We start from the raw sequence: 27,619 nt of genomic DNA, 5'->3' as shown, positions 1-27,619 counted from the left end.
TCCTACTGGCAAATAAATGACGGTCACTGCTTTCAAACATTTCTGGAAAGAAAACGAATCAGATTAGGAGTATCAAATTTAACTTGTGGATTCCCTGGTGCCCTGCCATTCAATGTTAAGCCCAGTCTGAGGATGTGTTTTAGCTGTTGGGCAGAGAGGTAGGGCCACTCTGAGACCTGTGTCCCCTGGAAGTTGCACTGTTAGCTAATAGCACGCTTTTTTCACTCTCCTGCTCGGCTTATTTCATCTTCCCAACCCTCCACCGCTGTTGGTTTATGATCATGACCTCCTGCCAACCTACCAGCCTCCGATCCTTCAGTTCCGACAGGTCTCACACTCTGAGCCATGCATCGTACCTGAGGGACAGTGCCATGATTGACGACACGGTTGTGATTCCCAGCCACCAGGTACTTGACTTTCTGCCTTCATGTTTGCTTTCTGAACAACTTTTTCAAATGTCCTAATACCACAAATATCTCGATGGAACCGGTTGGGGCTGGGGGTCTAGAGATCGAGACAGAGAGAATGACTAAAAACAAAATTCATTCTTAGCAACAACAACAACAACAAATTAGGGTAAGAGATTTGAGGGTGTCCTACAATGTGACAAATTTTTACTAGATTTTTTTCCCCACTGAGCATTTTTCCCCCTGAAACAGTACACTGCTTCTTTCTTTAGCCATCCTGAGTTCCTCTATGGAAATTTTATGTAAAAATTTGTGTTGTGTAAATACTATCTTCATTATGAGAAAAAAAATGAAGCAGGACTTGTTTATATGATGAATGGTACCTCATAAAATACATTTTGTTTGCAGTGTTTAAAGTAGCTACAAGAAAAGGCTTAAAGTTTATTTAGGAATCTTTTCATTTTAGGTGTAACTTTCTTGCTCTTGATGGATTGGATATAGGGAAATAGACAAATAGCGGCTCTCTTCAAAGTGCTCTGCTAGCATACTATAATTCAGAAGGGAATGCACTAGAAGAAATCATCTGATCTTATGTCTTTAAATCAAAATTGTCTGCCATAGCACCTCTTGTTTTGTGCTCTTCCGGACTCCATTGTATTAGACTTGCACTTTGAAGCCATGTTTTGCATTAAATCTGACGTCCTTTGTATGTAGGTGTCGGCTCTAGCCAAGGAGGCAGAAAGGAATTCTTATCGTCTGAGCTGGGGCACCGAGAACTTAGACAACGTGGCTCTTTCTTCCAGTCCTATTCATTCAGGGTGAGTGAATCAATATTATGTATCCAGATCAAGAGGTAAAAAGAGATGAGGAAAGTCACAGCTTTGTCCAGTGGCTTCAGTGGATGGTTAGCTTACCCAGGAGGTGACCTTTGTTTCAACTTGTGAATAACATTGCTTTTTCCACCGTGGTTCCAGCTGCACCAGTGAGACAGCAAAACGGGGTTGAATTCAGCGTAGACAACTAGTGTTAAAATAACGTGTAGCAGCAAGTTTGCTAACTGACTGGAATAGAATCGCCTCCTCACTGATTGTATGCAGTCCTTGAAGCCGTCTTTTAAAAAGAGGCTGGGACAGCTGCTTGCTTGAAAGTTTCAGTTGCCTAAAACTGAATGACTGGCCTTTGAAATAAATACCTTCTGTCATAGATTGATGCAGTTAAAATAATGGGCACAGCCACACACATACACAGATGAATCCATACATTTTGTTAGGGATCTAAATCAAAAGAGTTCACAACCAAGCAGTGCTTTTTCTCAGCCGTCCTTTCAATGCCCTTCAGACAGGGCACACAACAGGGCCTGCTTGGGGCTCACTTCGAAAAGCACTCCCAGCATTCTTAACGGTCGAGAGGTTCCTTGGGGTGTAAGAATTCAATTAAGTATAGCGTACATTTCTTAAAGAATTTTAAATATAGTACTATCTAAATTATTTTTTACCCTCATGTTTTAGTAATACTGTAATTACATGTAAATCCTCATATTTTTTTTAATTAAGTGAAATTTCTACCCATATTTTATGTAACAAAATGGAACACTTTGGCTTAAATGTTTATCCCAAACTCCTTATGTATAATCCCTATGATTGTTTTGAGCATGGGCCCTTTCTTGTTCTTAGTATTTTAAAATAGACCTCCTTCCAGGAAAGTACTCCATGACACTGTGAACATTTGGGAGTTTTTAGTCTAATAGTCTACTAAATTCTGTAGAATATAAAATTAGTCAGATGTTGGAAATAAGCATTCTATTGTCCTTGTTAGGTAACTGTGACTAGTTCTTGGTCCAGCACGACTTGCTTGGAATTTAAAAGATTAAACTCCATTCAAATTTAATTAAGTATTTTAAATGGAAAATGAAAGAAATTAAAATATCTATTATAAATTGGTAAAAAAACAAAAACAAAAACAAAAACAAAAAACAAACCATTACATTACCTTCTACCACTGAGGTCCCCACATGAAGAGTAAGGGAGAAAAGAGGTTGGAACCTTGATGATTGATGACGAAAGAGAACCCAGACTCCACATCACAAAATAAAGACACTATTTTAGGTAAAATGTAACTAATTACAGAGAGCTGATTTTTTTTTTTAAAAGTGAATGTTGCAGTAATAGTTTGGTTTTCAGATTAATTATTAGACTTTAAAAAAGGAATCTTTAAGCTTTTTACTGAAGGTCAGAAAAGCATGTTAGTACATCAATATCCAATCTGTTTCACCAAACTAACATGTATGAGTTATAATGACTAGATAACGGCTTCATTGTGGTTGATTAATGGTATTGAAGCCTCAGCATCCAACAGCTAAACATTAATTAGTTAAGATATGCACCTTTTAAAAAAGATTTGCACCTATAAAAATTGGTCTATAGCAAACCAACTTTTCTGCCTTTCAAACATTTATTATACTGATCTCAGTTACTCAACACTGGCTGTATATTGAAATCACTGTGGGGTTTTAAAGACATTGATGTCCAATCCCCATCTCAGACCACCTATGACTACATTTCTGTTCTCAGGATCCTCACATTGATATTTCTGTAAGTCCAGGTTTGGGAAATCTTTGCTCAGTAAAGCCTCTGTTAATCAGGGAGAGTAGTTAGTACACACCTGGGTCTCTGGAATGCTCCTTATTTCTTCTACCCACTTGTATCTTCATTTTCCACACATTGGCCAAACTCTACAAAGGACTAGATCCCTGTCAGCTGTCAAGGAAAGTAGATGAAGAAAACCTAGTACCACCCCTTCAAGGGACACTTCTAGGGAGTGTTCTATGAAGTCAAAAGACCATGTGGCCTAGAGAAAACTGATGGGTAACACTGTGCCTTGGCATCAGACTGATCTGAACCCAGACCCTGATAGTGACTCTCTCTATGTGGCAGTGGGCACATTATGAAAAAAACATTTCTGGGTTTCTGTTTATTTTTCTATAAAATGAGTGTTATAAATTTATCCCATTGGGGAATTTTAATATCATCAGACTTTACTTAGAAACAATAAGTACTCAACAGAATGTAGCTTTTACCATTTCTACATTCTCCCTAGATACATTCCACATTTCTCACAAACTCCAAATCAGTTAAACAAAATGTGCCTCAAGTCTTCTGAATGGCAGTATAAGTGGATTCAGTCCATGATGCCAATATGGCCTTGTTTCTACCAGGTAGCATAATCTATTGGTGTCTCTACTGTGTGGTCACACAAACATGGGGCTACGGATGACTCTAGTGAGAGGGGAAATTACCCTTGCAAAGTTAGATTCCAAGAGCTGTGATGTTTGAAAGTGATATTTATATTAATGTATATGAGTAATGTTCATCATATCTTATGATACTGATTTCTTATTAATCCACTCATCCATAAATCAGGCTCCTAAGTAGTAGCTATTAGATATTTTTCAAGGGTCTGAGTTTGAATCCACTTAAAATGTAAGGAAAAGGTGACTTTTAGGTAAGGGGGTAGTGAAGAGAGTTGGTGATTGTATCTACCTTAGGCTACGTGAGGAAAACGCTGTCATTAAATTCATAGTTGTCTTAACTTCAAGCTGCATCTTCTACCACTGATCAGTGCTAGTTGTTTCCTTTCCCTCTACTTCATTTTTAAAAGATGTCCTTGGCTGAGAATGACTAAGTCAATGATTAAACTCTGCTTCCTGCATAGGTACATTCAGTATCTGGACAAACGAGAGGCTCAGCTTATTACTATTTGAGTTGCCTGACTGACTCATAGTGAATCTAAGAAAAGTTATTCTTAGAGGCTCCCAATTAAGATCATAACAGTAGAGTTTGTGCAACAATGTGAACTTCATGATTCTTTATAATTGCCTGTGTGGATAATGAATTGGCTGATATAAGTCAGTTTCTGCTAATAGTTTTATAACTCACTTTATACGTTGTCACTCTGAAAGTCTTTGTAATGTTTTAATGACAGCCAAATGCTATTAATTAAATACCAACTCATGAGGTGTTAGAATATGCCACAGTAAAATAAAGCCCCAAGAATGTGATATTTCAAACAAGCTGAAGACAATTTTGTTGTGAACCTTGTACTACACACACAAACACACAAAGCCATGAAAGATGTATTCAAATCACAGAATGTTTGAGGCAGAAGGCAGCTAGGTATCTTTTGCATGAGACAACATAAGGTAAACACTTCCAGTGTTTAATTTAGCTGTTTATGTTTCTTAAAATACATTGGGAGTTCCTTTAGATCCACAAAGGCTAGTTCTTTTATATGAAGATGATTATTTTATAAAGTAGCAAATCAAGTGATCTGGAAAACTGGATTTCTGGTTCATTGAACAAAATATACTTACATACGTCAGGAAACATTGGAACCTTAGGAAACCCTGAGGAGATGGGGTTAAGGAAGCATAGACACCATGGGTAAAAGTAGTGAAGAGTAGGGCTCTAATGTGGGACTAGACATTAGGAATGGGGAGGAAGAGCACAGTGCTCAGGGCAGACAGTGATGTTGGGGAGAAGGACTAAGACCGTGTTTGCAGAGTTCTTTATTACCCACTAGTCGGTGATCAATGTTACCTACTTTGCGGTAGACTTTATGCTCTGTCACAGAAGCTATCGTTTAAGTTGTTCCTTTCCTGTTTGTGTTCCTTCTGCTATAGCCCAACAGGGAATTATCTTACCTAAAAAAGCATTAGAAGGATTACAAGTGGATAGCAGTTGAATCAAAGCTACATTTGCAGAATCCAAGACTTTATATTTGTCATTGTAATATCATTTTGGTGTTTTCTAGCTTCTTGGACACTTAGTCTTTGCTAAGTGTCCCCACAAGCCAATGCTAACCAAGACTTCACTTCCATACTGAGTGACTGATTATGTGACTTCCCCAGGTTCCTAACCTGGGAGGAGCCACGAAGGGCCCCAAGGCTTGTTCTTCTCTCAGTTCATACAGAGTGACATTTCAGTTGTATTTGCCTAGAGTGATGTATTACTTGTATTTCCATCTTGTTTTCAGTGAATACTATGTGGGTATATGAATTAAATATTTCAGTCAAAGTCACATCTGATTTCATTCTTTCTATTTCACTTATCTGCTCTTTCTCCGTGCTAAAGTTTCTATTCTGTTGCAGCCGCACCTCTCCATGTCTTGATCGTGACAACAGCAGGTGAACCTCTGCGTAATTCCTTCTCTGAACATGTCCCTGTTCTCCTCTCCTTCACCATCTCCTTCTGCATATGCCCCACCTCAGGATGCTTTAGTGCTGATGATGTCTAGTGAGACAGATACAGAGGCTAATGTTCTCCAAATCAAGGCCAATGCTCATTTTCCCTTTACAGGGAAAATGGGTATATTTAATACCAGTAGGTATTAGGTTAGCTGGATCAAAATTAAAATGGACTCTTGTCTTGGTCAGCTTCTTTTGTGAGGAAAAGTGCTCCATCCAGTTTAAATCCTATGTCCCCATGATTATGCTAATTGGCTCAGCTATTTTGAGTTTTTATTAAAGGTCACGATTTTTAGTAGCACCCAGACCTTTTCTTCTTTATTTTGCTTTTATCCTGCTGTATTCTAGGTGAGTCAATGGCTAAGGGCTTATTAATAGTATATATCCTTGCTACCTGTTTTAAGTCCAACCTTTTGATATTTAGGAATTGTGCTATGGAATGACTTATCTTCATTATAAATATAGCAATTATTCTGTATTTAGATGAAGTTATTTTTAAAGTTCCCTTTGGGCTACTGATTATAGTATTTTTATTCTTTGACCATCCATTATGATAATATGGGTTATCTCTCTAAAAAAGACAATTCTATATTTTCATTTTTTAATGTCCTAATCATCCTTTTATGTCTTCTCAGTCACATTATAAATGCTGTATTTCTATTAATGAACACAGTGATTGGTAAACAATTAATGAATGGTTTGAACAAATTTGGACTACCCTTTTCAGTGTCATTTTTTTATCCACACTTTAGTTTGTGGGATTTGGAGAACTAGGAAGGGGCTGGGGAATGGCGGATTAGGAAGCTCCTGGTGTGGTTTCAAACAACACCAACAGTCAGAGTGGATGTTGAGCCCTCTGCTGTGTACATGGCATCACTGAAGCACCCTGATGAATCTTTTCTCCTGTCTTTCACCCAGTGACTAACTCCGAATGCTGCAGTCTCTTCCCTCTTCCCAGCCTATGGTCCTAGATGAATTAAATGGAAAATTTAAGTGTCAGTAACTTTGGGGGTGGACAGTACAGTCTTTTTAAAAGTCCAAATCCTTGTTTTCTGCTGTCTCCTCTGAAGCATGTACCCGGTTAGCTAATCAAATTGCATATTTATCAACAAGTCCTTTGTCTAATAAAAGTGAATTGTGTTTGCTTTTATTCCTTTTTAAATTGTGAAAACATCGTATCTCACAATTTAGAAAACTTCAGAGTTTCTACTTTGCATGACTGCTGTCATTTGAAGAGTCAGATGCATCGGAGCCAATGTCCCCTGGTTATCCCTCCACCCCCGTGTAGTCTCAAGTCAATGTCTAATGCAGTATGCCTACACATTTTCAAGAAAGTATCAATTTAACCATGGGTCAAAAACTATATTTATTGGAGTAGTAACAGTTTGCTTTCCAACTAGGAATTCCTCCAGAGCATCTAAAATCACATATTTAGATAGGTTGTCTAATCTGGTTAGCTATTAACTACAACAAATTTGTAATACTAGGCAGTAACTTCAGAGTTTATTCACCCAAATCTCTTAATTCATGCATAAGAAAACAAAAGCTAATAAAGTTGTCAAGTTACTTGACTGTGGTTATAGAAATTATTCAAAACAGACTTAGAAAGAACATGGTACCACAGTACCTTGTGCTGTAGAGTAACAGAATTCTCACATCCTATTTAAATAATCAATTTCATAAGGTAGTCATAATTCTACAGATAATAGTAAACTCCTTAGCACAAATGTGAATACATTGAAGGTTCTTAATAAATTTTTTCACTGTTTTAGCTGATGTCTGATATATATATGTATATACATATATATATATATATATATATATATTAATGATCGTGACATTAAAAAGATAAAAAGGCAGGAAAGAGAAGATAATGGAAGCAGCCATTTATTGCATCTATATTCTTTACCCACACATGATTTAGATTTATTTCTCCCTTTATCTATAAGTGGTGACAGGGTCAGCACCCAGGGACTAGGAAGCTTCCATGTAACACTGCAGACTGCACAGCTGAACTTCAGTTCACATCCCATAGCCTTTACACATAGCTGCCTCCTTCCTTTGGTTTCCTTCAGTTCTTATTGTCTGTAAATGTTTGCAGGGCCCACATTGTCTCATTTCCAATGGAGAGTGGAGAATTAGATTCATTCCGTTCACTCCAGCAGGCGAGTTGCCGCATTGCAGCGTTGCATGAGTCACTTCGTTCCTCTCTCTTTCCCCCACAGTCCATACAAAGGCTCTTGTGGAGTTAGCAGCTGCTTTATACATGGCACAATAACTGGCTCCCAGTTCCCTTTGCCATCCAGGTAGTGGCACCTTCTGGTGTCCTTCCATTCTTGATGGAAATCTGCCAAGGCCTCCCCAGTTTTGTTCTAGAAACTGTTGGGATTCACTGGTTAGCTTGCTCGATCTACAAGTCAACTTCATTGGTACCTAGCTATGAAGTCCAGACAGTATCTCCTATTCCTTCTGCGTAAAGGAGAGGCTCTGGGAGTACACAGTGAAGTTGTCTTAATTAGTCATTTGATAATTCCATGATGAGTCAAATTTGCCTGGAATGTTTTACTGCTAGACTGAGCTTAATACTGTTTGTTCTTTCTGACTAGTGACAGGTATTTCATGTCTTCCAGCCCTTTCTTTTTCTTGGCATCTTGCTATTTTACTTTCTTTCTCTCTCTTTTCTCTCACTTCCTAAGGAAAATATCTTTACTGGAATTTGTAATTTTTCTGGTAGACTGTGTCATGTCTTAAGTTACTTGGTAAAATACGGAGGTTTATCCTCTCCTGAAATTTGCCATTTTCCCATGAATAATGCACACTGGTCACTTAATTCTCCCAATTAGCTTTGTGATTGATTCAGTACTTAGGACTGGTTTCCAGATCACTAATGATACAGGAATGCTTGCTGGGCAGTGTATCTATATGCTGCTTCCATCCTTCCGTTCTGCTGTTTTGATTTCTCCTCCTACAGTCTTTCTTCATACAATCTTATCACTTTAAAAATATTGTTTTGTTAGATTCAAAGTCTTGGTTTTCACAATCTCCCATTTTCTACTAATCCTCTCCCCAGGGAGATAAATACACCAGATCTCCCAGTTGAGCATCAACATATGGGGTAGACCCTTTAAAATTAGACATAGTATTATCCAGCAGCTTTGCTACATCCAAATATAAGGATTTGAGTGATGCATGATTGTAATAATTGGCAAGACATCAAAGAATTCCCTTGCCTTGTATCTTGCTCTCTCTGATCTCTGTAAGTACACCTAACTCGAAATAGCATGACTTTTCACTCTTAGATTCATTCATCTATTCAAAATTAGTTTTGACTCCTTACTGTGTCCTGAATCCATACTCTACTGAGTACTGGGGGGTGGAGACTGCATTCACTATCATTACAACAGCTCTTAGATGACACCCTGATTAGCTGACAGGTCTTATCTCATTGACCAGGGAAGTTAGCAGGTCCAAGCAAGGAAGAAAGCAGAGATTGATATCTTGGTTTGGAGTGTGAGATTCTTGGCATAGCTCCTGACATTTGTGGTAAGGTAACAGATCACACAAAAGGATCATGGAAGCAGAAATCAGGGAGAAAGAAACACAAGAAAGAGGGATTCAGTGGTGCCATGCCAGGGAAAGTAGTAGAATACATTAAGGACATAGCTGCTGATTCTCTGTTTTGAGGGTAGACCACCAGAGTCTCCTACATGTTCTTTAGGGTAGAGAATTGATATCCTGCAGGCTAAAGGTCATCACTGGAATAAAACCATGGAAAAATAAGGGCCTGGGCCACAAGTGTAGGAATTTTGTTACTGTCTTCAAAGGACATAGATACCATGAGTGTTTGTAACATTTAACAGACATGTTATAATAATGCCTCCTACACTGGGCGGTGGTGGCACACGCCTGTAATCCCAGCACTTGGGAGGCAGAGGCAGGTGGATCTCTGTGAGTTCGAGGCCAGCCTGGTCTACAAAGCGAGTTCCAGGAAAGGAGCAAAGCTACAGAGAAACCCTGTCTCGAAAAACCAAAAAAAAAAAAAAAAAAAAAAAAAAAAAAAAAGATTTAAAAAAATCCCTCCTAGTTTTAGCACCTATTTTATTTGCTCTTACTAACCTAGACTTGAAAAATTCACTTGGTGTGGTGATACATTTATAATCTTTAGAGGTAAAGGCAGCAGGGCAAGAGTACAAAGTTAATTTCCTAAATGTAGAAAGTTTAAGGCTAGCCTGGACTACTTGAGATCCTATCTCAAAATGTTGAGGAGAGAGGAAAAGTCAAAGGAAATATTAATGTTAACAATAAACAAGTTGGAAATATTACAGTGTGTCTAGAAACAATGATAGTTGAAACAGCAGCATTTTCCTACTTTTAAGTGGAAATCAATATAAATATACTCAATTTAGAATAATAAAGAAACTCAGGAGGCAGAGGCAGGCGGATCCCTGTGAGTTCAAGGCCAGCCTGGGCTATGGTGTGAGTTCCAGGAAAGGCGCAAAGCTACACAGAAAAAAATCCTGTCTTGAAAAACAAAAAACAAAAAACAAAAAACAAACAAACAAACAAAAAAACAAAAACAAAAAGAATAATAAAGGAAAATCTGCAAGTTCATCTGGAAGTATTTCATATTTCCAGTTCTTCTTTGGAGTGAGTGTATGTATTTCAAAGTCAGAAAGAAAACATTTCAGAATTCATATTAAAGAAAAGCTCCAGCCTTCTTCCCATTGTGTTTTGATAACATCCAGAACATCAACAGTTAATGAAGTATGAACTGTTGCTTATATGGAGCAGCTATTGCCCCTCCTGAAAACTCAACAGCTACAGGAGAATGGCGGGCCTAGCCTGGCTACTGCATGTGGGAGGACTGTGGCTCCTGTGGTTTCATGCTGCATGACGTGCTTCAGAGGGTACTCTGGGCTCCTCCGCACCCATTTCTCTTACTAGCAACAGGTTTTCTGTTTAATGGCATGTCTAATGCATTCTGTGTTCTGCCGCGAAGAGGATGCTATGATACTTCACTTGCCTAAAAATAACATAAGTGTATTGTGTTTCTATCCCACAACTTACTTTGATGGAATACCTTTCAAACGTTTTCAGTGTTGTCGTGGAGGCAATATCTAGGTGTGTTGGTCTGGCTTGGTGCAGTTAGCAGCGGATCTATGAAACACCTATATGTTGCTTTCATTGACTTGTAAAAAACTTGGCAAATGAAATGAAAATGGGAGAACATTGGAGTGACTGTGGATGAACCTGCATACTGTTCATACATGTCCTCGTGTATGTGTCCAGCTAGATTGTTGTGTTACTTAACTCTTGCTCCTGTAGGAGGTGCGTGCCCAAGGGACTTTGGTGAGTGTCATGACTAATGAAGTCATAAGCATTCTAGCTAAGCTACTTCAGGATTTGGAAGAAACTCCAAAGTTTAGATACTTTCTCTTGGCACACTCAACAACCCTAGCCACTTGAGATTACCGTTCTTTCCATCACGACTGATGAGCAATAAAGAAGCGAAAGTCACCAAGATGCCTTTGCAAATTTAAATGATTTTTTTTCACTTCCAGTTCATTATAATGTGGGGAAAATCATGCTGTGCAAGTACCTCTCTATCAGTATGAGCTCAGGCTTCCCACGCTAGACTTGTGGAGCAGAGGGGACTTGATTTGTTTCCACTATTCACCCTCTGTTGCAGTTAGAATGTCTTAGTGAAGAGACCTCTTAAAAGTGCAAATATCACTTTAACCAGAAAATTGGTTCTATTCCAGTTTTCCCATCTTGTAACCAGTTACAAATCTGCGTCCTGGGAATGATAATTTGTGGGCAAGACGCAATGGCACAGATCTGACCTTAACAAAAGGTCTTTAAGGTTGTTTTTCACTCATGAGATTATATTAAAATGAGCTAGACAGATGTAATCTTGAAAAGTTAAGTTGAATTAACTAAAAACATATGCCATTTGGTCTTTCCTGTGTGATCTAGCCTTATATTATTTCAACATGTGAATTACATAGGATGTATAAATAGACAGAAGGCTTGCCCACATTCTTGCCATTTCATTCTAGTTACTAACCAAAATTGGAATTATTCTTCAGTAGCATATGAAGATTATACAGTAAAACAAAATAAATAATACACATATACATACTAGTATAAAATTTAAAAATATTTTCCCACAAGGCATTTGGATTTAAAAGAGTTGTTCTGAGAAGAAATAAACAGTATAGAAAAAAAATTAACCTCACAGAATTTGTTTATCTGTTGTATTGCTTTGAAGCATGCCTAATCTTCTCTTCCAATTTTCAGTTTCCTGGTCAGTTTTATGGTGGATGCCCGTGGTGGTGCCATGAGAGGCTGCAGACACAATGGACTCAGAATCATTATCCCACCTCGGAAATGCACAGCGCCAACTCGAGTCACCTGCCGCCTAGTGAAACGCCATAGACTGGCAACCATGCCACCAATGGTGGAAGGAGAAGGCCTGGCCAGCCGTCTGATTGAAGTGGGACCCTCTGGAGCTCAGTTCCTTGGGTAAGGGTTTCCCATAAGCCTCCTCCTTAGTCTCCGATGGGCTTGCGCCCTCTACCCAAGACCAATGGGATGGAACTCCAAAGGTATGTCAAGCCATTTTGAAAAAGGATAGGCTCCTGTGACATTTTTTTTTTTTTAAATGGGAAATAGTGCCTTTGATGCCTGCCTGCCTTCACTTCCACGCTCCCATGATAAGGTATCAGTGAGTTAAACATGCAGGTTGCTAGTGGTTTTTTTTCTTGGATGTGGGAATACCTGCCAGATTCCCAATGGGATAACCATGTTTTTTAGGCATTGGTAAGTATCTCTGTTTCTTGTCTGAGACTAAAAGGCAAAGTATAAAGGAAAAAAATGTGCTCTGTTTGAAACATAAATTTAACACTTTGTGTGGTTATGAATCCAATTGCTGCCTTCCCTTCGGAATACAATGTTGCCTTCCTGGAATGCCTAAAATTCAGTTTAAATGATTTGTGTTTTTTCTGCTACCTCCAGCTTTTAAGCCACAGTGTAAGATGAAAATATTGAGATTAACCTTTGCCATTCTTATTTTGGCAATATTGAACAACAATTAGCATTTCTTCTTTCTTCTGTCTGTCTGTAAGGCTACCATCATACTGAGTGGCACCTCAGTGTGTCAAGAGGTGAAAAGTTGCCACTGAATGGTAACGAAAGATGAGACTTTGGAAGGGGGGGCAAGTTTTGAATCAGTTTGAAACAAATCAATTGTATTTAAGTCTTGGTGGTTAAAACTGAGAGAAAAATCTTCCTAGTTAGGACTCCTTTCTATTGCTGTCAATGTCATATTGGGGAGAGGATTTCTTGCTTTAGAACTCTGAAAATGTTCTAAAGCCTATAATTTGGGGCAAATTGTTAACAGGTTGCTCCAAATTAGAAAGGGATGTGTTCCCAGTTGTAGAAACCACTTCTCATATGTCTTATCAGACAGAGCTTTGGAAAGAGCCTGTGAAGTTCTGGGTTGCATCAGAAAATGTCTCTATGGTTGGATTCTTTTGACGTTCTTGATGTTCAGTTCAGAGCCTAACTCCCTCCTGCTCAGGTAGCCATAGGCTTTTTAATAACCTTCAAATCTGTTGAGGAATATCTATGAAAACGGCTGGCTGCTGTACAGAGTTTTTATTATATTCCCAACAGTTTTGTCTTTCCCGAAGAGCAATTTTTCCCCTCCATTTTTTTGGCTAGTGCCCTGGCAGTGAACCTAAATAGGAACAGACTTGACAGCCATGTGCTCCCTGGCACACAAGCACCTCCATTGTACACTCTGGGTCTCATTTCCTGGTTCCTTGCTCTTTGTGACCAATGGAGGGGGCAGAACCAAACACAGTGTGAAACCAAACTTCACCCTGTGATGCTGGGGTTCTGTGGACATGGTACCTGAAGCTTACTTCTGTTCTTTCTTTCACTGCTGCTTTGGATGTGCTCAGTAAACTTCACCTGCCAACGGCTCCTCCCCCACTTAATGAGGGAGAAAGTTTGGTCAGCCGCATCCTTCAGCTGGGGCCTCCTGGAACCAAATTCCTTGGGTAGGAGCGACTTAAAGCAAATTGATGGCTGCTGGCCCCCATTCTTCTCCTTCTTCTGCGATATGATTTCTCTTTTTGTCATTGTGCCCATGACATGTCCCTCTCTATGATTTAAACTCTGTATAACCTCTCTCTAGTGGACCATTTCTGACCCTTGTGGTATGTGACTTTTATTTTTGAGTGATGTTTTATATCTTCTCCTTTAAAGTGCTGTGACCTTCATTTTCGTTCAAGCATGAGATTTGCCTAGTTGTACTTTGTGCTAGTCATGATGTGGTTATGATGAGTTTGGAGTCTGTCTCAAAGCAACCTGGACTCAAAAATGGAAAGCCTCTGTCTATGTTGAGGATGAATGTGACCTAAAAATCACAGGACAGTGCATGTTCTGGATCCTGAACATAAATAGGCATTGGACACTATTGGACAATAGGCTAAGTGGCTCATTAGGGCCACATTGTGTGCACATGCCTATGGTTTTCTTAAATGAAGACAGGATGAGCAAAAGCCACAAGTGCATGGCTCATGAGCACAAGTAGTCTACCTTTTTGACATCTCATTTATAACACTTTGAATTATGCAATGTATGAGCCATTTTCTTTCTTAACTCATGTTGTCATTTTGCACCTGTAGAACATGTTTTAGAAGATTGGCATACATCATAGACATGCATGTACATTTCTTTTGGTTAAATGTGCCACACCTACATTTTTCAAAGGAGAAGTTCCAGAATGCCACATGCACTCACAGAGAAATATCATTTGGCTTAAGGTAGCAGCATGTACTTGAGGACCAGTGCCCCTGAGGTGGATGCCACTGTGTCACCCTCTGGTAGTCACTGGGCTCTGGAAGAAGGCCTACTGTGTCCCTGTCCCCAGAATGAGCAGAAATCCAGGTCACTTTGCAACAGACAGTGTTGAGGTGCTTGGCTTGGGACTGGTTATCCTGTCTACACTGAGTGTTCTGCATTGCTGTGTCAGGCCCGTGATTGTGGAGATTCCTCACTTCGCTGCCTTGCGAGGGAAGGAGAGGGAGCTGGTGGTTCTGCGCAGTGAGAATGGGGACAGCTGGAAAGAGCACTTCTGTGAATACACTGAAGAGGAACTGAACGAAATCCTGAATGGCATGGATGAAGGTACCTTCGGGTTAAGGGGTCTAGAAGAAATCTCAGGTAGGGACATGACAGTAATCCATTGCTTTTGGGCCCTTCCTCTGTCTAAGTACTTGTGTACACATGTGTGCCTCTTGAGGTGTTTTACTCTAGCTCATTATCTGCTGTGTTCCAACTGCATTAAGTTTCAATACACAATCCATCCATTTGCTTAACCGTGATTATGTTAAATTCAGGAGAATTTAAGGTATTAAATATTTTACTTTAATGAGTATAGTCAGTTCAATTCTATCTTTTAATGCAAACTAATTGACTCTAAAATCAACAGTAGAGTGGATGTTGTTTCATAACAAATAACGCTGCACAAAACTTTTAATTTACTTTTAAACTTTCTATTATTAATGAGACAGAAACATTAAGTTCATTCAGTTATTCATATGGACATTTAGTCCAATTTCCTGTATTTCTCTAAATGCCTACACTAGAGCAACTTGTAGAGTCCATGATCCCACCCTCTGCTGTTAGGTAATGCATTTGGTAAGTCACTGGCATCAGAGGAATATTGAAACCCAGATGGAATCACTGATGTCGATTACAGACACAAACCATGTCAGGAGACAGAATACATAAACAGAAACCTTATCCATTCACCCTGAGTTTACTACTGGACTGGTCCCCCAGAACCTAAAGAACCATATTGATTTCTTAAGACCACAATAACTGTTCTTTGAGCTAACAGAAATTTGCAATGAGAAGGAGTTTCCACGCAGTTTCCTCTTCATCATATAAACCAAGAGTAGCACATGTTCATTTCCACTACATGTTTGCCCTCAAATGCTCTCATATACACAGCACACTGCACACACATATCTGACCCACTGCTCTAGAAAGGCCTGGTTTCCCCAAAGCGTACCTGCAAACCACTGACAGCTGGTGAAAGATCCCAATATTTATTTATTTGGTGTCAGGATGGCCTTGTGTTTTAATGTTAACTAAAGGGGAGTTTTGCTGCTTCCCCTGATTACTATTAACCGTGCCCGCAAGTCTGCTAGAATGTTCTCAGGAGTCACTGGCTTTAAGAGGATGGATCATTTCTTGTCTCAGTGCTGGACAGTCCCGAGGACCTGGAAAAGAAACGAATCTGCCGCATCATCACCCGAGACTTCCCACAGTACTTTGCGGTGGTGTCACGCGTCAAACAGGACAGCAACCTGATTGGTCCAGAGGGCGGAGTGCTGAGCAGCACTGTGGTGCCCCAGGTGCAGGCAGTCTTCCCTGAGGGCGCACTCACCAAGCGCATCCGTGTAGGCCTGCAGGTATGTCCATGTAAGATGCAGGTGATACTGTGGGATGTCATTGCCAGGGTTACAATTAGGTTTCCAAATGAGAGTTGAAATATCAGCTAAATAAAGTTTTCCCGAGTGATCAAAGTCTAACACCAGAGACTAAAGATTCACAAAATTTTGAGGGTGGGGCAGGTGAGATGACTCAGCTGGTAAAGGGACTTGCTGCCAAGTCTGACTAGTAAGTTCAATTCTGGAAACCCATGTGATGGAAGATGAGAAATGACTTCCTCAGGTTGTCTTCTGACCTGCATATGTATTCTATAGCATGCACCCAGCCACACACACACTTCTAACACATAATAAATAAAAAACATAATAAAGTGTAATAAGTAATAAATTCTTTATTTTTAATTGTGAATGCTTAATTGTACTAAACTTAGAGCTGCCACATTTGAAATCCATTAAACTCACTTGTGAAATAAAAAAAAATACAGTGTTTGTCTGATATGACAGTTGACATTAAGTATGGTACTATATAGTTTCATTTTTTTTGTTTTTATCTTGAAAGGCTCAACCTATGCACAGCGAGTTGGTGAAGAAGATCCTAGGCAACAAAGCAACCTTCAGCCCTATAGTCACTTTGGAACCCAGGAGAAGGAAATTTCACAAGCCTATTACTATGACAATTCCTGTCCCCAAAGCCTCAAGTGATGTCATGCTGAATGGTTTTGGGGGAGACGCACCAACCTTAAGATTACTATGTAGCATAACAGGTAAGTCATATGTGACTACAGCATAGAAAATTCTAGAAGATATTTAAATAAAGTAAAAAAAAAAATAATAAGTCGCTTTTGCCATAAGTAGCCCTGGAAGCTGAGAATGTAGGTGACGTCTATAAGCCAGTATTTGGAAGGCTGAAAGCAGGTGGATTGTGAGTTCAAGGGCTGTCTGGACAACATAACAAGACCCTGTTATGGGTAGACACATTAATTCAGGAAAAGCATTTTTCAATTAACTGGGTGAACAAAAGGTGAAAAAATAAGTTATTTACTAAACAATGTTTGTATATCAAATTACTATGTACTGTATATGCATAATCATCTTTAAAATCAATGTTTTTTGTTTTATTTTTTTAACCCACTAAGTTATTAGTGCTGCCCATATGTGCGTGGTATAGGGCCATCTACCAGCTGATGGACATGGGCAATCAGACCTACCAGTGATTACCCCTTAAAGAAAAGTTACCCTTTCTTTCCCCCAGCAGACATCAGCTGCCAATATCTCCTTTGACAGCTCCTTCCTATCTATGCAGGAATTTTCCTGGTGATCTTGTGTAGGTAACCCAGTTCTGTGAGTTGACTGGTCCAACAGTCCGTGTCCAGTACATTTCTGGTTCTCTGAGTCTCAAGAATGGGACAGGATGGCATAGATTCCCCACCTACTGTTGAGCACTCATAATTTCTTATTCTCAGCACTTTGAGAGTTTTGCATCCCTTCATTAACCACTACCTACATCAACAAGGAGCTTCTCTGAGGTTTACATCTATGCATATAGACATACGTACTTAGAAGGCAGCTTGACAATATGACCATTTAGCAAAAACAACACTAGATTTCCTCCTAGGGCTATGGCTTCTCTGTGACCATAGGGTTCAACACATGCATGTCCTCCAGAGGAACAGCCTTAAAGCCAACCAAGAGAGCAGTTGGTTCTCCATAGACAGTCTTGCCACAATTGTACCAGTGGGCACAACCTGGCTGGCAGATCCATCTTCTAGCATGCAGGGTCCAGTACTGGATCAAACCATTGATTTTTTTTCCCCCTCAGCAGCCTGTATAGCAGGCCAAGGACAGAATATGTAGTGAACAGATATTCAAATAATTTCCCTTAAATTTAGTTTATCTTAAGGTGGTGTTTGCTTTTTGTTAAGTGTCATTTCTTAGTATGTAATTTTGACAGTTTGTACTCTCATTTTGATTTAATTAATTTTTTTTTTTTTTTTTTTTTTTTTTTTTTTTTTTGCGCTTGTGGTGCTGGTAATTGGACCTAGGACATGTTATTTGCTAGGCAAGCAAGCACTTTACTCCTGAGCTACACATCCTTAGCCCTGAAAGTTGTTTTGGTTTGCTTTCTTTTTTTCTTTTATTTTCTCTCTTTCTTTTCTTCTTCTTCTCCTCCTCCTCCTCCTTTTTTTTTTTTTTTTGGACAATGAGGATTGAAAATGTGCACACACTAGGCAAACGCTCTATCACTAATCTGTATCCCAGTCCATGTTATTCTCACTGTGCCCTTTCGTGGTATGAAGGATTACACAGTTGAATAGTCAGAATCACAGAGACTTTATTTAAAAACCGGTGTTTAGAATTTTGCCCAATTATCTTCCACAATCATGCTGTTTCAGGTGGAACCACGCCTGCGCAGTGGGAAGACATCACAGGAACTACACCACTAACATTTGTCAATGAATGTGTTTCCTTTACAACCAACGTGTCTGCCAGGTATGTGTGTGTAGCACAGAACTGTATTTCTTTCTTCCTCCCCAAAATGATCAATTCTTTTGTTGTTTGATGTTGTTTCTTAATTCTTTTTTTTTTTTTTAAGATTTATTTATTTATTATGTATACAGTGTTCTGCCTACATGTATGCCTGCAGGCCAGAAGAGGGCACCAGATCTCATTATAGATGGTTGTGAGCTACCCTGTGGTTGCTGGGAATTGAACTCAGGACCTCTGGAAGAACAGCCAGTGCTCTTAACCTCTGAGCCATCTCTCCAGCCCCCTGTTTCTTAATTCTTTCAAGGGGATTTTGGTTGTTGTTTAGTATTAAGTAAGACCTACATTTTCTTTGACATGAATAGTAACAATACAATAACCAAGTTCTTGGTAGTCAGATTGGAATCTATGAAAAATAAGCGTTTGTCTGCTCTGGCTGCATGATTCTGGTGCTATCTTAGGCAGCCATTCCTGATGTTTCCAGTCACCAAGGACTGAGAAATTTCCTGTTATCCAATGAAACACATGAGGAGTTGCTTTTTCAATAGAATACCACACAGTTCAGTGTAGCTTGCTTAGTGGCTAAGGAGTTACAGGGTGTTATATACACCAACACATTTGCATGGTACACATCTTTAAGAGGATGAAGGTATCTTCTGTTATTTCTTTTACATATAGTACTGAATTCTAATATTAGTTCTCATTTGTATGGTCTTTAACGGGTATGTAAACATCTTCAAGTTTCTGGTTGGTCTGACTCAGTCTCAGTGGCTGAGTCCACTGGAAGATGATGCAGTGAGAGAATGATGTTGAGAGCTTCAGAAGATTAAATGAACAGGAGAGGAATCAAGGAAACTAGGAGCTCACTCAAAGAAATCTACATTATAATGTCTGATACTGAGCTTTTATTGCCAAAGACTCCAAAAGCAATCAATTTGATGTCAAGAGATTGGTTATAAAGAAGAGTTTTCAAGAAGAGAAACACAGCTAGAAACATTTAAGTCCAATCTTATTGTTTTATTTTGCCTTGCGAGGCGTATAATTTCTATTTGGATGTATTCATTATACATGGTAGTATGTTACATAATGGCCTTTTCTTCTAAGAAAAATTATTGTACATCGAGCATATTCCCTCTTCATCATAGTCAATCTTAAAAATCTGATATATTTCTCCTTCTTGTTCCCTCCAGACTGCCTCCCTATCCTGTTGACTTCTTTGCTGTTTTCATCTTTGTGTCTCTTTGATCTGGGCCTTCTCATCATCTCTCTCTCTCTCTCTCTCTCTCTCTCTCTCTCTCTCACACACACACACACACACACACACACACACACACACACACACACTTATTTCTTTTCCAAGAAACATTTGATGACCATATTTATCATGCTGAAGAACTGATTTTTTTTTTTTCCAATGGCATACTTTAAACTTTAGGTGACTGGTTTTCTTTCTTCTTTAGGTTCTGGCTGATAGACTGTCGACAGATTCAGGAATCTGTTTCGTTTGCATCACAAGTGTATAGAGAAATTATCTGTGTACCGTATATGGCCAAATTTGTAGTGTTTGCCAAATCCCATGACCCCATTGAAGCCAGGTTGCGGTGTTTCTGTATGACAGATGATAAAGTTGATAAGACACTTGAGCAACAAGAAAACTTCTCTGAGGTGGCCAGGAGCAGGGATGTGGAGGTAAGAGTATAGACATGCTGCATCCTGAGCCTTCACTATCAGGTCATTTGCAAAACAGATATAGGAAGAAGATTTGCTTAACAAAAGAAAGGTCAGTCTATGTGTCCATCAGTTGAAGGTCAAGGTCCCAAATCAGAGATTTTTTTTTTCTAACAATTTGTACCATAAGTTGACAGTCTTTATGTATATAGAAGAATTCCTGTAAAATTTATTTAAAGAAAAAATAAGTTATTGATGAACTTGGAGTATATAGGTGATTGGGAGTTTGTGGTAACTATAGCAATTTTGAAGATTTTATCTTCCTCGATTTTCTTTTAAAGTACTTTTTTTCTGTTTAAGTGTTAGGTCAGATAAATACTTTTCTACATTGATTTTTCCTTTTTTGTATAGAATTTTTCATCATTGAAGAGGTTTAGATACTGAAGTCCTGTGTTCTTATTGTGATGTCAAAGCTATCCAGTTTAAAGTTTATATTTAGGTATTAGATATATATTGGTCTTTGTGGAATCATGATACAACATCAAAATTAAGAAAATTAAATGTTACCATGCAATTGAAGATACTCAGTAGCAAGAAAGAATGCTGGTACATGCTTTGTTGTATATATGACAGATGTCACTCATCAGTGTGAACATTGTCATATGTATATTCTAAGAACTGAAGGTTCTAAGTACACCTACTAATTGTTTGTATAAGTGACATAAAAGTGATTGTAGGTATCTTAACTGATGTTGGTTTTCTGTTTTATCTTAGGTATTAGAAGGAAAACCTATTTATGTTGATTGTTTTGGCAACCTGGTACCACTAACCAAGAGTGGCCAACATCATATATTCAGTTTTTTTGCATTCAAAGAAAACAGACTTCCTCTCTTTGTCAAGGTAATGTATACACAAAAATAAAAATCAGTTATGCATTTATTCAAATGCAAGGGTTTTTTTCAATTACTTTCATAGTAAGAATATGTCCTTTTCAAACATTTCTAGTGATTTTACAACATACTTTACAAATGTTTACCAAAAACATATGTATTTTTTATTTTTGAAGACCAAAGTAAGACCAAGTTATTAAGTAGAAACATTAAATACTGTTTCCCAAATTTGAAGACAAGTTTATCCATTCTCATTTTCTCTCTCCCTCTCCCTCCCCCCTTCCCTTTCCCTCCCTCCCCCCCCACACATACACACACACTCTCTCTTTCACTCTCTCACTCACTGTGTGTGTGTGTGTGTGTGTGTGTGTGTGTGTGTGTGTGAATTAAACTTAGGGCCTCATGCCTAGTTATTAACAGGCAGTAACTCTACTAGTGACTTATACTTCCAGCCCTCCCATTTCTTCACTGCTGTTACTTTTAGATATTCATACTTAGATTTTAAAATGTATGTGACTGTCACTAGTGTAGAGACCAAAAGAACATATATAAATTTTTAAAATACTATTTCAAAAGACCTAGAATCATACAGTACAACAAGCAATTATTTTAGTTAGAGCTATAAACTTGATATACTTTCATCAATTCAACATAATAGAAAGTTTGATATTGAATGGGTCTATTTAATAAGGGATATCTAGGGAAGTACAACTTATGAAGATAGAATGTAAAAGGGTGGGTGTTAGAGAAAAGGGTGTGGGGAAAGAGGAGTTACTGCTTAGTGTATGGAGACTCAGTTTGGGAAGCAATTCTGCATGCATATGGATGGTGCTGATAGCTAAACAACAAAGCACATGTACTTGCACCACCAAATTACATACCTAAAATGGTTAAATGCACCTAAAATGATGTTTCCTGTTACAAAAACCACAGTTAAAATGGAAATTCTGATGTTGCGATGAACAAAAAATTTTACGTTAAGTCAATAAAACACAAGGATAATTCTATGGGACTCCACTTTACAAAGCAGGCATCTCCATGGAGACACAAGGTAGAGTGGAGATTGTCAGGGACAAGGAATGGAAAATGAGTGTGTACCAGGCATAGTTACTGTCTAGGTGAATAGAAAGCTCTAGAACATGGTGGTGATTGCACAACTTCATGAGTGTGCTTCATGGCACTTAAAAATTGTAGAAATGTACAGTTTTGTAGCAGATATATTTTACCACAGTTTTTAGAAAGGTAAGTTAGTTTCAGAAACCTAATGTACAGGAAGGTAACTACAAGTCATGATTATTTTATATTTGCAATTTGCTGTGAGATCTGAAGGGATCAAGTGTCCTCACCTCAAACAAATGGAGAGTTTCATGTGAGGCAATGCGAGTGAATTAGCATGACGGTTAGCTTCATTTCATATCATGTGCATGTCAAAGCATCCTGTTACCTACCTTAATGTATTTACAGTTTTTTCAGTCATGCTTCATAAAGCAACAATGCCTGAAAGACATTTCCAAAGTGTTATTGTAAATGATGACGCCAAAGTAGAGAAGGGAAGAGCTTTGCGTCTGTCGATCTCACATTACCCGATTGAAATTTTTTCCCTCCTTTAAACCTCATCTGATGTCAAGTGGAGGTGAAGCACTTCTGTCTTTCTTGTTCAAGGTGCGGGATACGACTCAGGAACCCTGCGGGCGACTATCATTTATGAAGGAACCAAAATCTACAAGAGGACTGGTGCACCAGGCCATTTGCAACTTAAACATCACCCTGCCAATCTATGCGAAGGTATTGTGAACACTGTAGTGTTTGTTCTCAGGAAGCACAGAATTTGAGTTTCAACTTCTTTATAAAAGACACTGAACACAAGAACATACACAAGTCATTTTTGGTATCCTGCCCAATTAAGCGATTTTTTCATTTCAGTAAAGAAAAAGCAATTCTCACCTTCTTTGGCATGTAATACACTTTGATGGAGGCTTTTAGTTTTATGTATTAGATATGGCAGAGAAAAAGAGAAAAAAATGAGTTTTAATTTTAATGCTTTTTTGAGCTAAGTTGTAAAGAAAAACAACTGGCATTGTCCCTGTTCCTGTTTCTGTATGCGTTCCTGAGGCCATTTGGATGTTAGTGTGTTAGCCACTGCTTGTTACCCACTCAGAGCTGGGTCAGCTTATAAGTTCAGAGCATCCTACTAGAATATTACCTTTTTCTGAAGTAGTTACCTGTTTACCTTACAGCCTGTCCTGTTTTAATGATTTAAGAATTTTAAACTAGCTTTTCAATTAAGTTAACATGATCAGTATAAAAATATCTTCTCCATAGGAGGACTCCTGATGCACCACTAGAAGAGGTTTGTTAATTCCTGATGCAAGTCTGCCCAATATTACTTTCTATCTAACTCTTTCTCTATGACATAATACTTTGACTATTATGAATGTGTGAAAGAAGGCAACTGAATCAGTTAAGTGATTTGGGAAATCTGATTCTAAAAGCATTGTTTTTTCTTTAAACTGATACCGTTTTAAAATAGCCAGCTGCAGACAGTAGTGTGCACATAGCTGCTACAGTGTTCAGTTTGCTCTGCACTTGGTGAAGGGGTGAGTAGTGGATGCTGGAGGGGAAGCAGGGAAATACCTAAAACTTTCAAGGCTGAGTCTGCAAAATCAAGAATCCTCTATATTACTTTTACCCCATCATAGTTGCCACAGTACGTAATGGTTTAAAAACTCATTCTTGGAAACAGACATCAGTTATATAGAAGAAGGTTCCTAGCATATGTGTGATGTTCTTAGTTCTTAATAATTAAAAAAAAATAGAAATTGGGTATCTATTTCCATATATAATGTGCACAATGCTCCAATGCAGTTGGACTGTAGTAATAGATAGTTCAACCAAGAAAATGTAATCTGATTGCAATCCCATGGCACAAATGCACTTTGGTGTTGTAGCTCTGGAGGCAGATTGGCACTGAGATTCTTGGGAGAGATGCACAGGCCACCTAGAGAGATTAGTGTGACTGTGCTTTGACACGTCTCTGAGCTCTCCATGTTCTGGGAAAGAAAGCATTTACTTTATTTTATATCTTTTGAGGCCAGATATAGCACACAGAATTATTACTGCAGGGGTGGTTTTTTACTTAGTAACTCAAGATGAAAAGAATAAAATGCCAAACATTGCATATTTAAGATATACTGAGAATTTAGTAGCTTTGTATTATAGTAAAACTTGTACAGTGCCTGAGTTTCAACATAAACAATGGCATTTGTCATTTTTAGTCAGGATCCATCGTAACTGGGATAGTGTCACTATCATTTCTATGAATCAGTTCTACCAGACACATTAAATATCAAGCTTTGATGCTACTGGTAACCTTGGGCCAGGTGTTAGTATATATCTTTTTTTTTTTTTTTTTTGTCTCTTTGAATGTGTAACTTTGATCGATCTTCTTTAACTGTTTGTCTTTTATAAACTGTTTAAGAAAACAGCCTGAGTGTACTGTGCGCCCGCCTTGATGCTTGTAGAGGGATGTATTTCCTCTTTTCTTCTAAACGTTTTCTTCCTTCTCCTTTTTTTTTCCCATTGTGCACGGCATCTTGGGACATGAAGGAATCGGAGTCAGATCAAGAGCAGGAGGAAGAGGTAATTTCACAACAGTGTTGCTTCTTCCTGGCCATGTCACTTCTGGAGCCCTTAATAAGAGCATGTGCTTGACCTTGATTTTAGAGAGGAAGCAGCTATTTGTAGCAAGTAGACCAGCAGAACTTTAGTCAATCTCCCCATCCTGTTTTGCGTTTTGTTTTTTTGTTTTTTAAATCTTGTGAATGGCATTCAGAGAACCGCAAAGTTTCCTTCTTTATTTTAGGCCTCTATGTAATAGTATGTATTTTTCTACCAACTCCTAAAGTCGAGGCTGTTGTCTCAGTGACACTCAGGGCTAGACTGAGGATGTCTGAAGGTAACAGAGGTCAGACACATGGTTTTCTTTCTAGGTCTCATAGCCTCATTAGCAGCAAAGTTTTTCTGAGGGTGTGCCTGTGACGACATCAGCACTCTGGCAATTACTAGGGTGTCTGTTGGTGTATTGGTGGGGTTCCCGAATCCTCTCAGATCTGATCTGCAATGTGCAGATTTGTTTATTGTGTAGCATACATAAATGAAAGTTAGTAACTTTTAGGAATATACTGTGCTCCTAATACCAAGTCTGAGAACCATTAAGACCAACCAGCTTTCAGGAACACAGAGTCCATTCATTAGACTCCCAGATTATGGTATAAACATATACTAATAAACATTCCTCAGAAAGTATATTTGCAAAACTCAAGTGTTCCACACACCTCATCATTATGGATTTCTCTCACCTCTCTTCTGTATGAAGTTACATGCAGATATAGAAAACAAATTAGCTGAGTGATATCCACTTCAATTTTTAAAGCACATATATGTTTGTATTCTTTTCAAAGTTCTGAAAACACCCAGTATTATAATGGAAATGAAAGAAATGATTGGAAAACTCCTTAAGTTATCTACGAATATAGCAACTCCTGCTTCCTTCCTGTGCTCAACTGTTTCCAAACTAGTCATCCTCACTGCATAGTTTTTTAAAAAATGTACCATCATTTTTAAATGTTATGCCAATGCATCTAAAATGTAAAAATACAAAGAAGAACATAATAAATGTTCTGTGCCCACCCACTTGAAATGCATGGCCTTAGTTCAGAGGATTTCTCCAAATTCCCTTTTCTGTTATAGGAAGCTACAGAACATTTGTGGAGTGGCAGTGACTGGTCATTTCCTTGTGTGCATCACTGACACACTCAATATCCTATTGTGCTCAGTGATCCCATCACCTTGGCTCTTACAGTGTGACATCTACATCCCATCCTTAGGGAGCATAAAAGTGATGAAACCAACTTTGCTGTGTGCCCAGCAGAGCATTCCCTTTAGATACATTGTTTTTCCTGTGAAATACTTGGAGGGAGTTTCTGCTCTCCCTAAAAGGAATACGTGGAAAGCTTTGAAGTGGTGTCTCACTGTTGTTATGAAATGACCTCTGTAGAATTTATCACCCAGCGTGCTTTGCCATTCTTTGTTTGCTCATTAAATTGGTACTTACTGCTTAAGATGGACTTCACCTTTTTCATGGCCTTTCCCCTAATATGCATTTTGGGGTAACATATTCTTCCTGTAGTATCTAGAAATGACATGTGAATATATGTTCATTTATATATACAAAACTGTAGCTGATGCCTCTTTCTTCTAGCTTGTGATATCACTCCTATGGGTATAATTGCAAATGGGATCTTCCTATACACAGGAGGGATTCTGAGCCAAGAGCTGTTTGTAACTGTTGAATTTGTGTATGTTTTTTCTTTCAGATCGGTATGACATCAGAAAAAAGTAAGATTTTAAATAAAATTGAATTTGTTTGAAAGCTGGCTATATTGAAAAGAAGCATGAATTAAAATGCAAGCTAGTTGCCAATACTAACCACTATAATAATTCTATGTTTATATGATTCTTATTAATCATTAATATCTATCTGTAAAATCGGCTTGGCCAGTTAAATCGTAAATATTCCTAATTTGTGAGCTAATTAGCAGTAACTGCAATGATGATTCATCTAAGCATTCACTTTCTTTTGACACCCTGTAGCCCCTGGCATCGCTGTCGAGCTTGTTTAGAAAGCTGCCCTGCTGTTTTGTCCATATGTCAGCATAACTTTGTCACCTCATTATTTTTTTAAGCACTGACATGACAGTATTACTTTTCTCGTAAAGCTACAGTGACCTCTGTAGAGAGCCTTGCCTTTGGAAGGATGCCTCCAAAAGCGATACTGTCTAATGGTTCTTAGCTGAAGCTCATGCCCTTCAATCCCCCATTCCCACCCTCTTTGCACTCTTACTGTGGTGAAGTATACCTAAGTCTTTAGGTGAGGTCTAACAGAATGCTGTGAAAATTTCCAGGGAAAGAAAACAAAAGGAAAAGAATGCAAAAATTAGAGTGTACTGGATGCAATTGCTGATCACAGAGTGTCCTTGTGTGGCTATGTTTAAAGAATAATTCAAAATCCCCAACAGAATCTAGTACAGTGATGAGACCTGCATTCACCTGAGGTTTGTAATAGTCTATTAACATTTCATCTTGTGAGCCTAGTCTCTGTGGCCATCTGGCTTCTTGTGTAGAAGAAACCCAAGTGGAATTTTATAGGTCGATCTCCACCTTATGCCTTAAACACTTGAGAAAAATATTCTGACTTTTAATTTCATTAATAATTAAGATTTATTTTGATTCATCATATCCCAGAATGACATTCCTGAAAGCAAAGAATACTGAGCCTTGCGTTGTGGTTATTTAGTCCTAATTGATTGTATTAGTCACTTTTCAGTTGTTGTGATAAAACATCATGACCAAAGCAACTTACCCAAGAAAGTGTTTTATTTTGGGCTTACAGTTCCTGAG

At 38.5% G+C, this 27,619-nt stretch overlaps 1 protein-coding gene across 50 annotated transcripts in view; it reads left to right on the top strand.

Annotated features, from left to right (window-relative positions):
- Nucleotides 1-27,619, top strand: part of Ank2 (ankyrin 2) — a 582,948-nt gene that overhangs the window by 527,531 nt on the left and 27,798 nt on the right. For 13 of the 50 annotated variants that reach the window (XM_036190288.1, XM_036190294.1, XM_036190287.1 and 10 more), the window contains 15 exons: nucleotides 305-407; nucleotides 1,122-1,225; nucleotides 5,554-5,589; nucleotides 10,975-10,998; nucleotides 11,950-12,174; nucleotides 13,617-13,715; nucleotides 14,693-14,847; nucleotides 15,928-16,139; nucleotides 16,678-16,882; nucleotides 18,512-18,608; nucleotides 20,063-20,291; nucleotides 21,045-21,170; nucleotides 22,823-22,945; nucleotides 24,767-24,799; nucleotides 26,536-26,557. In XM_036190288.1, the coding sequence (XP_036046181.1) occupies nucleotides 305-407; nucleotides 1,122-1,225; nucleotides 5,554-5,589; nucleotides 10,975-10,998; nucleotides 11,950-12,174; nucleotides 13,617-13,715; nucleotides 14,693-14,847; nucleotides 15,928-16,139; nucleotides 16,678-16,882; nucleotides 18,512-18,608; nucleotides 20,063-20,291; nucleotides 21,045-21,170; nucleotides 22,823-22,945; nucleotides 24,767-24,799; nucleotides 26,536-26,557 (1,793 nt within the window). The remainder of the gene's footprint in view (nucleotides 1-304; nucleotides 408-1,121; nucleotides 1,226-5,553; nucleotides 5,590-10,974; nucleotides 10,999-11,949; nucleotides 12,175-13,616; nucleotides 13,716-14,692; nucleotides 14,848-15,927; nucleotides 16,140-16,677; nucleotides 16,883-18,511; nucleotides 18,609-20,062; nucleotides 20,292-21,044; nucleotides 21,171-22,822; nucleotides 22,946-24,766; nucleotides 24,800-26,535; nucleotides 26,558-27,619) is intronic. The other 37 variants (XM_036190301.1, XM_036190319.1, XM_036190320.1 and 34 more) reach the window with 10 other exon arrangements.

Source organism: Onychomys torridus, chromosome 6 (genome assembly GCF_903995425.1).
Source record: "Onychomys torridus chromosome 6, mOncTor1.1, whole genome shotgun sequence".
NCBI lineage: Eukaryota > Metazoa > Chordata > Mammalia > Rodentia > Cricetidae > Onychomys > Onychomys torridus.
Note: the sequence above shows the minus strand (reverse complement) of the source record. Positions and strands in the feature narration are given on the sequence as shown.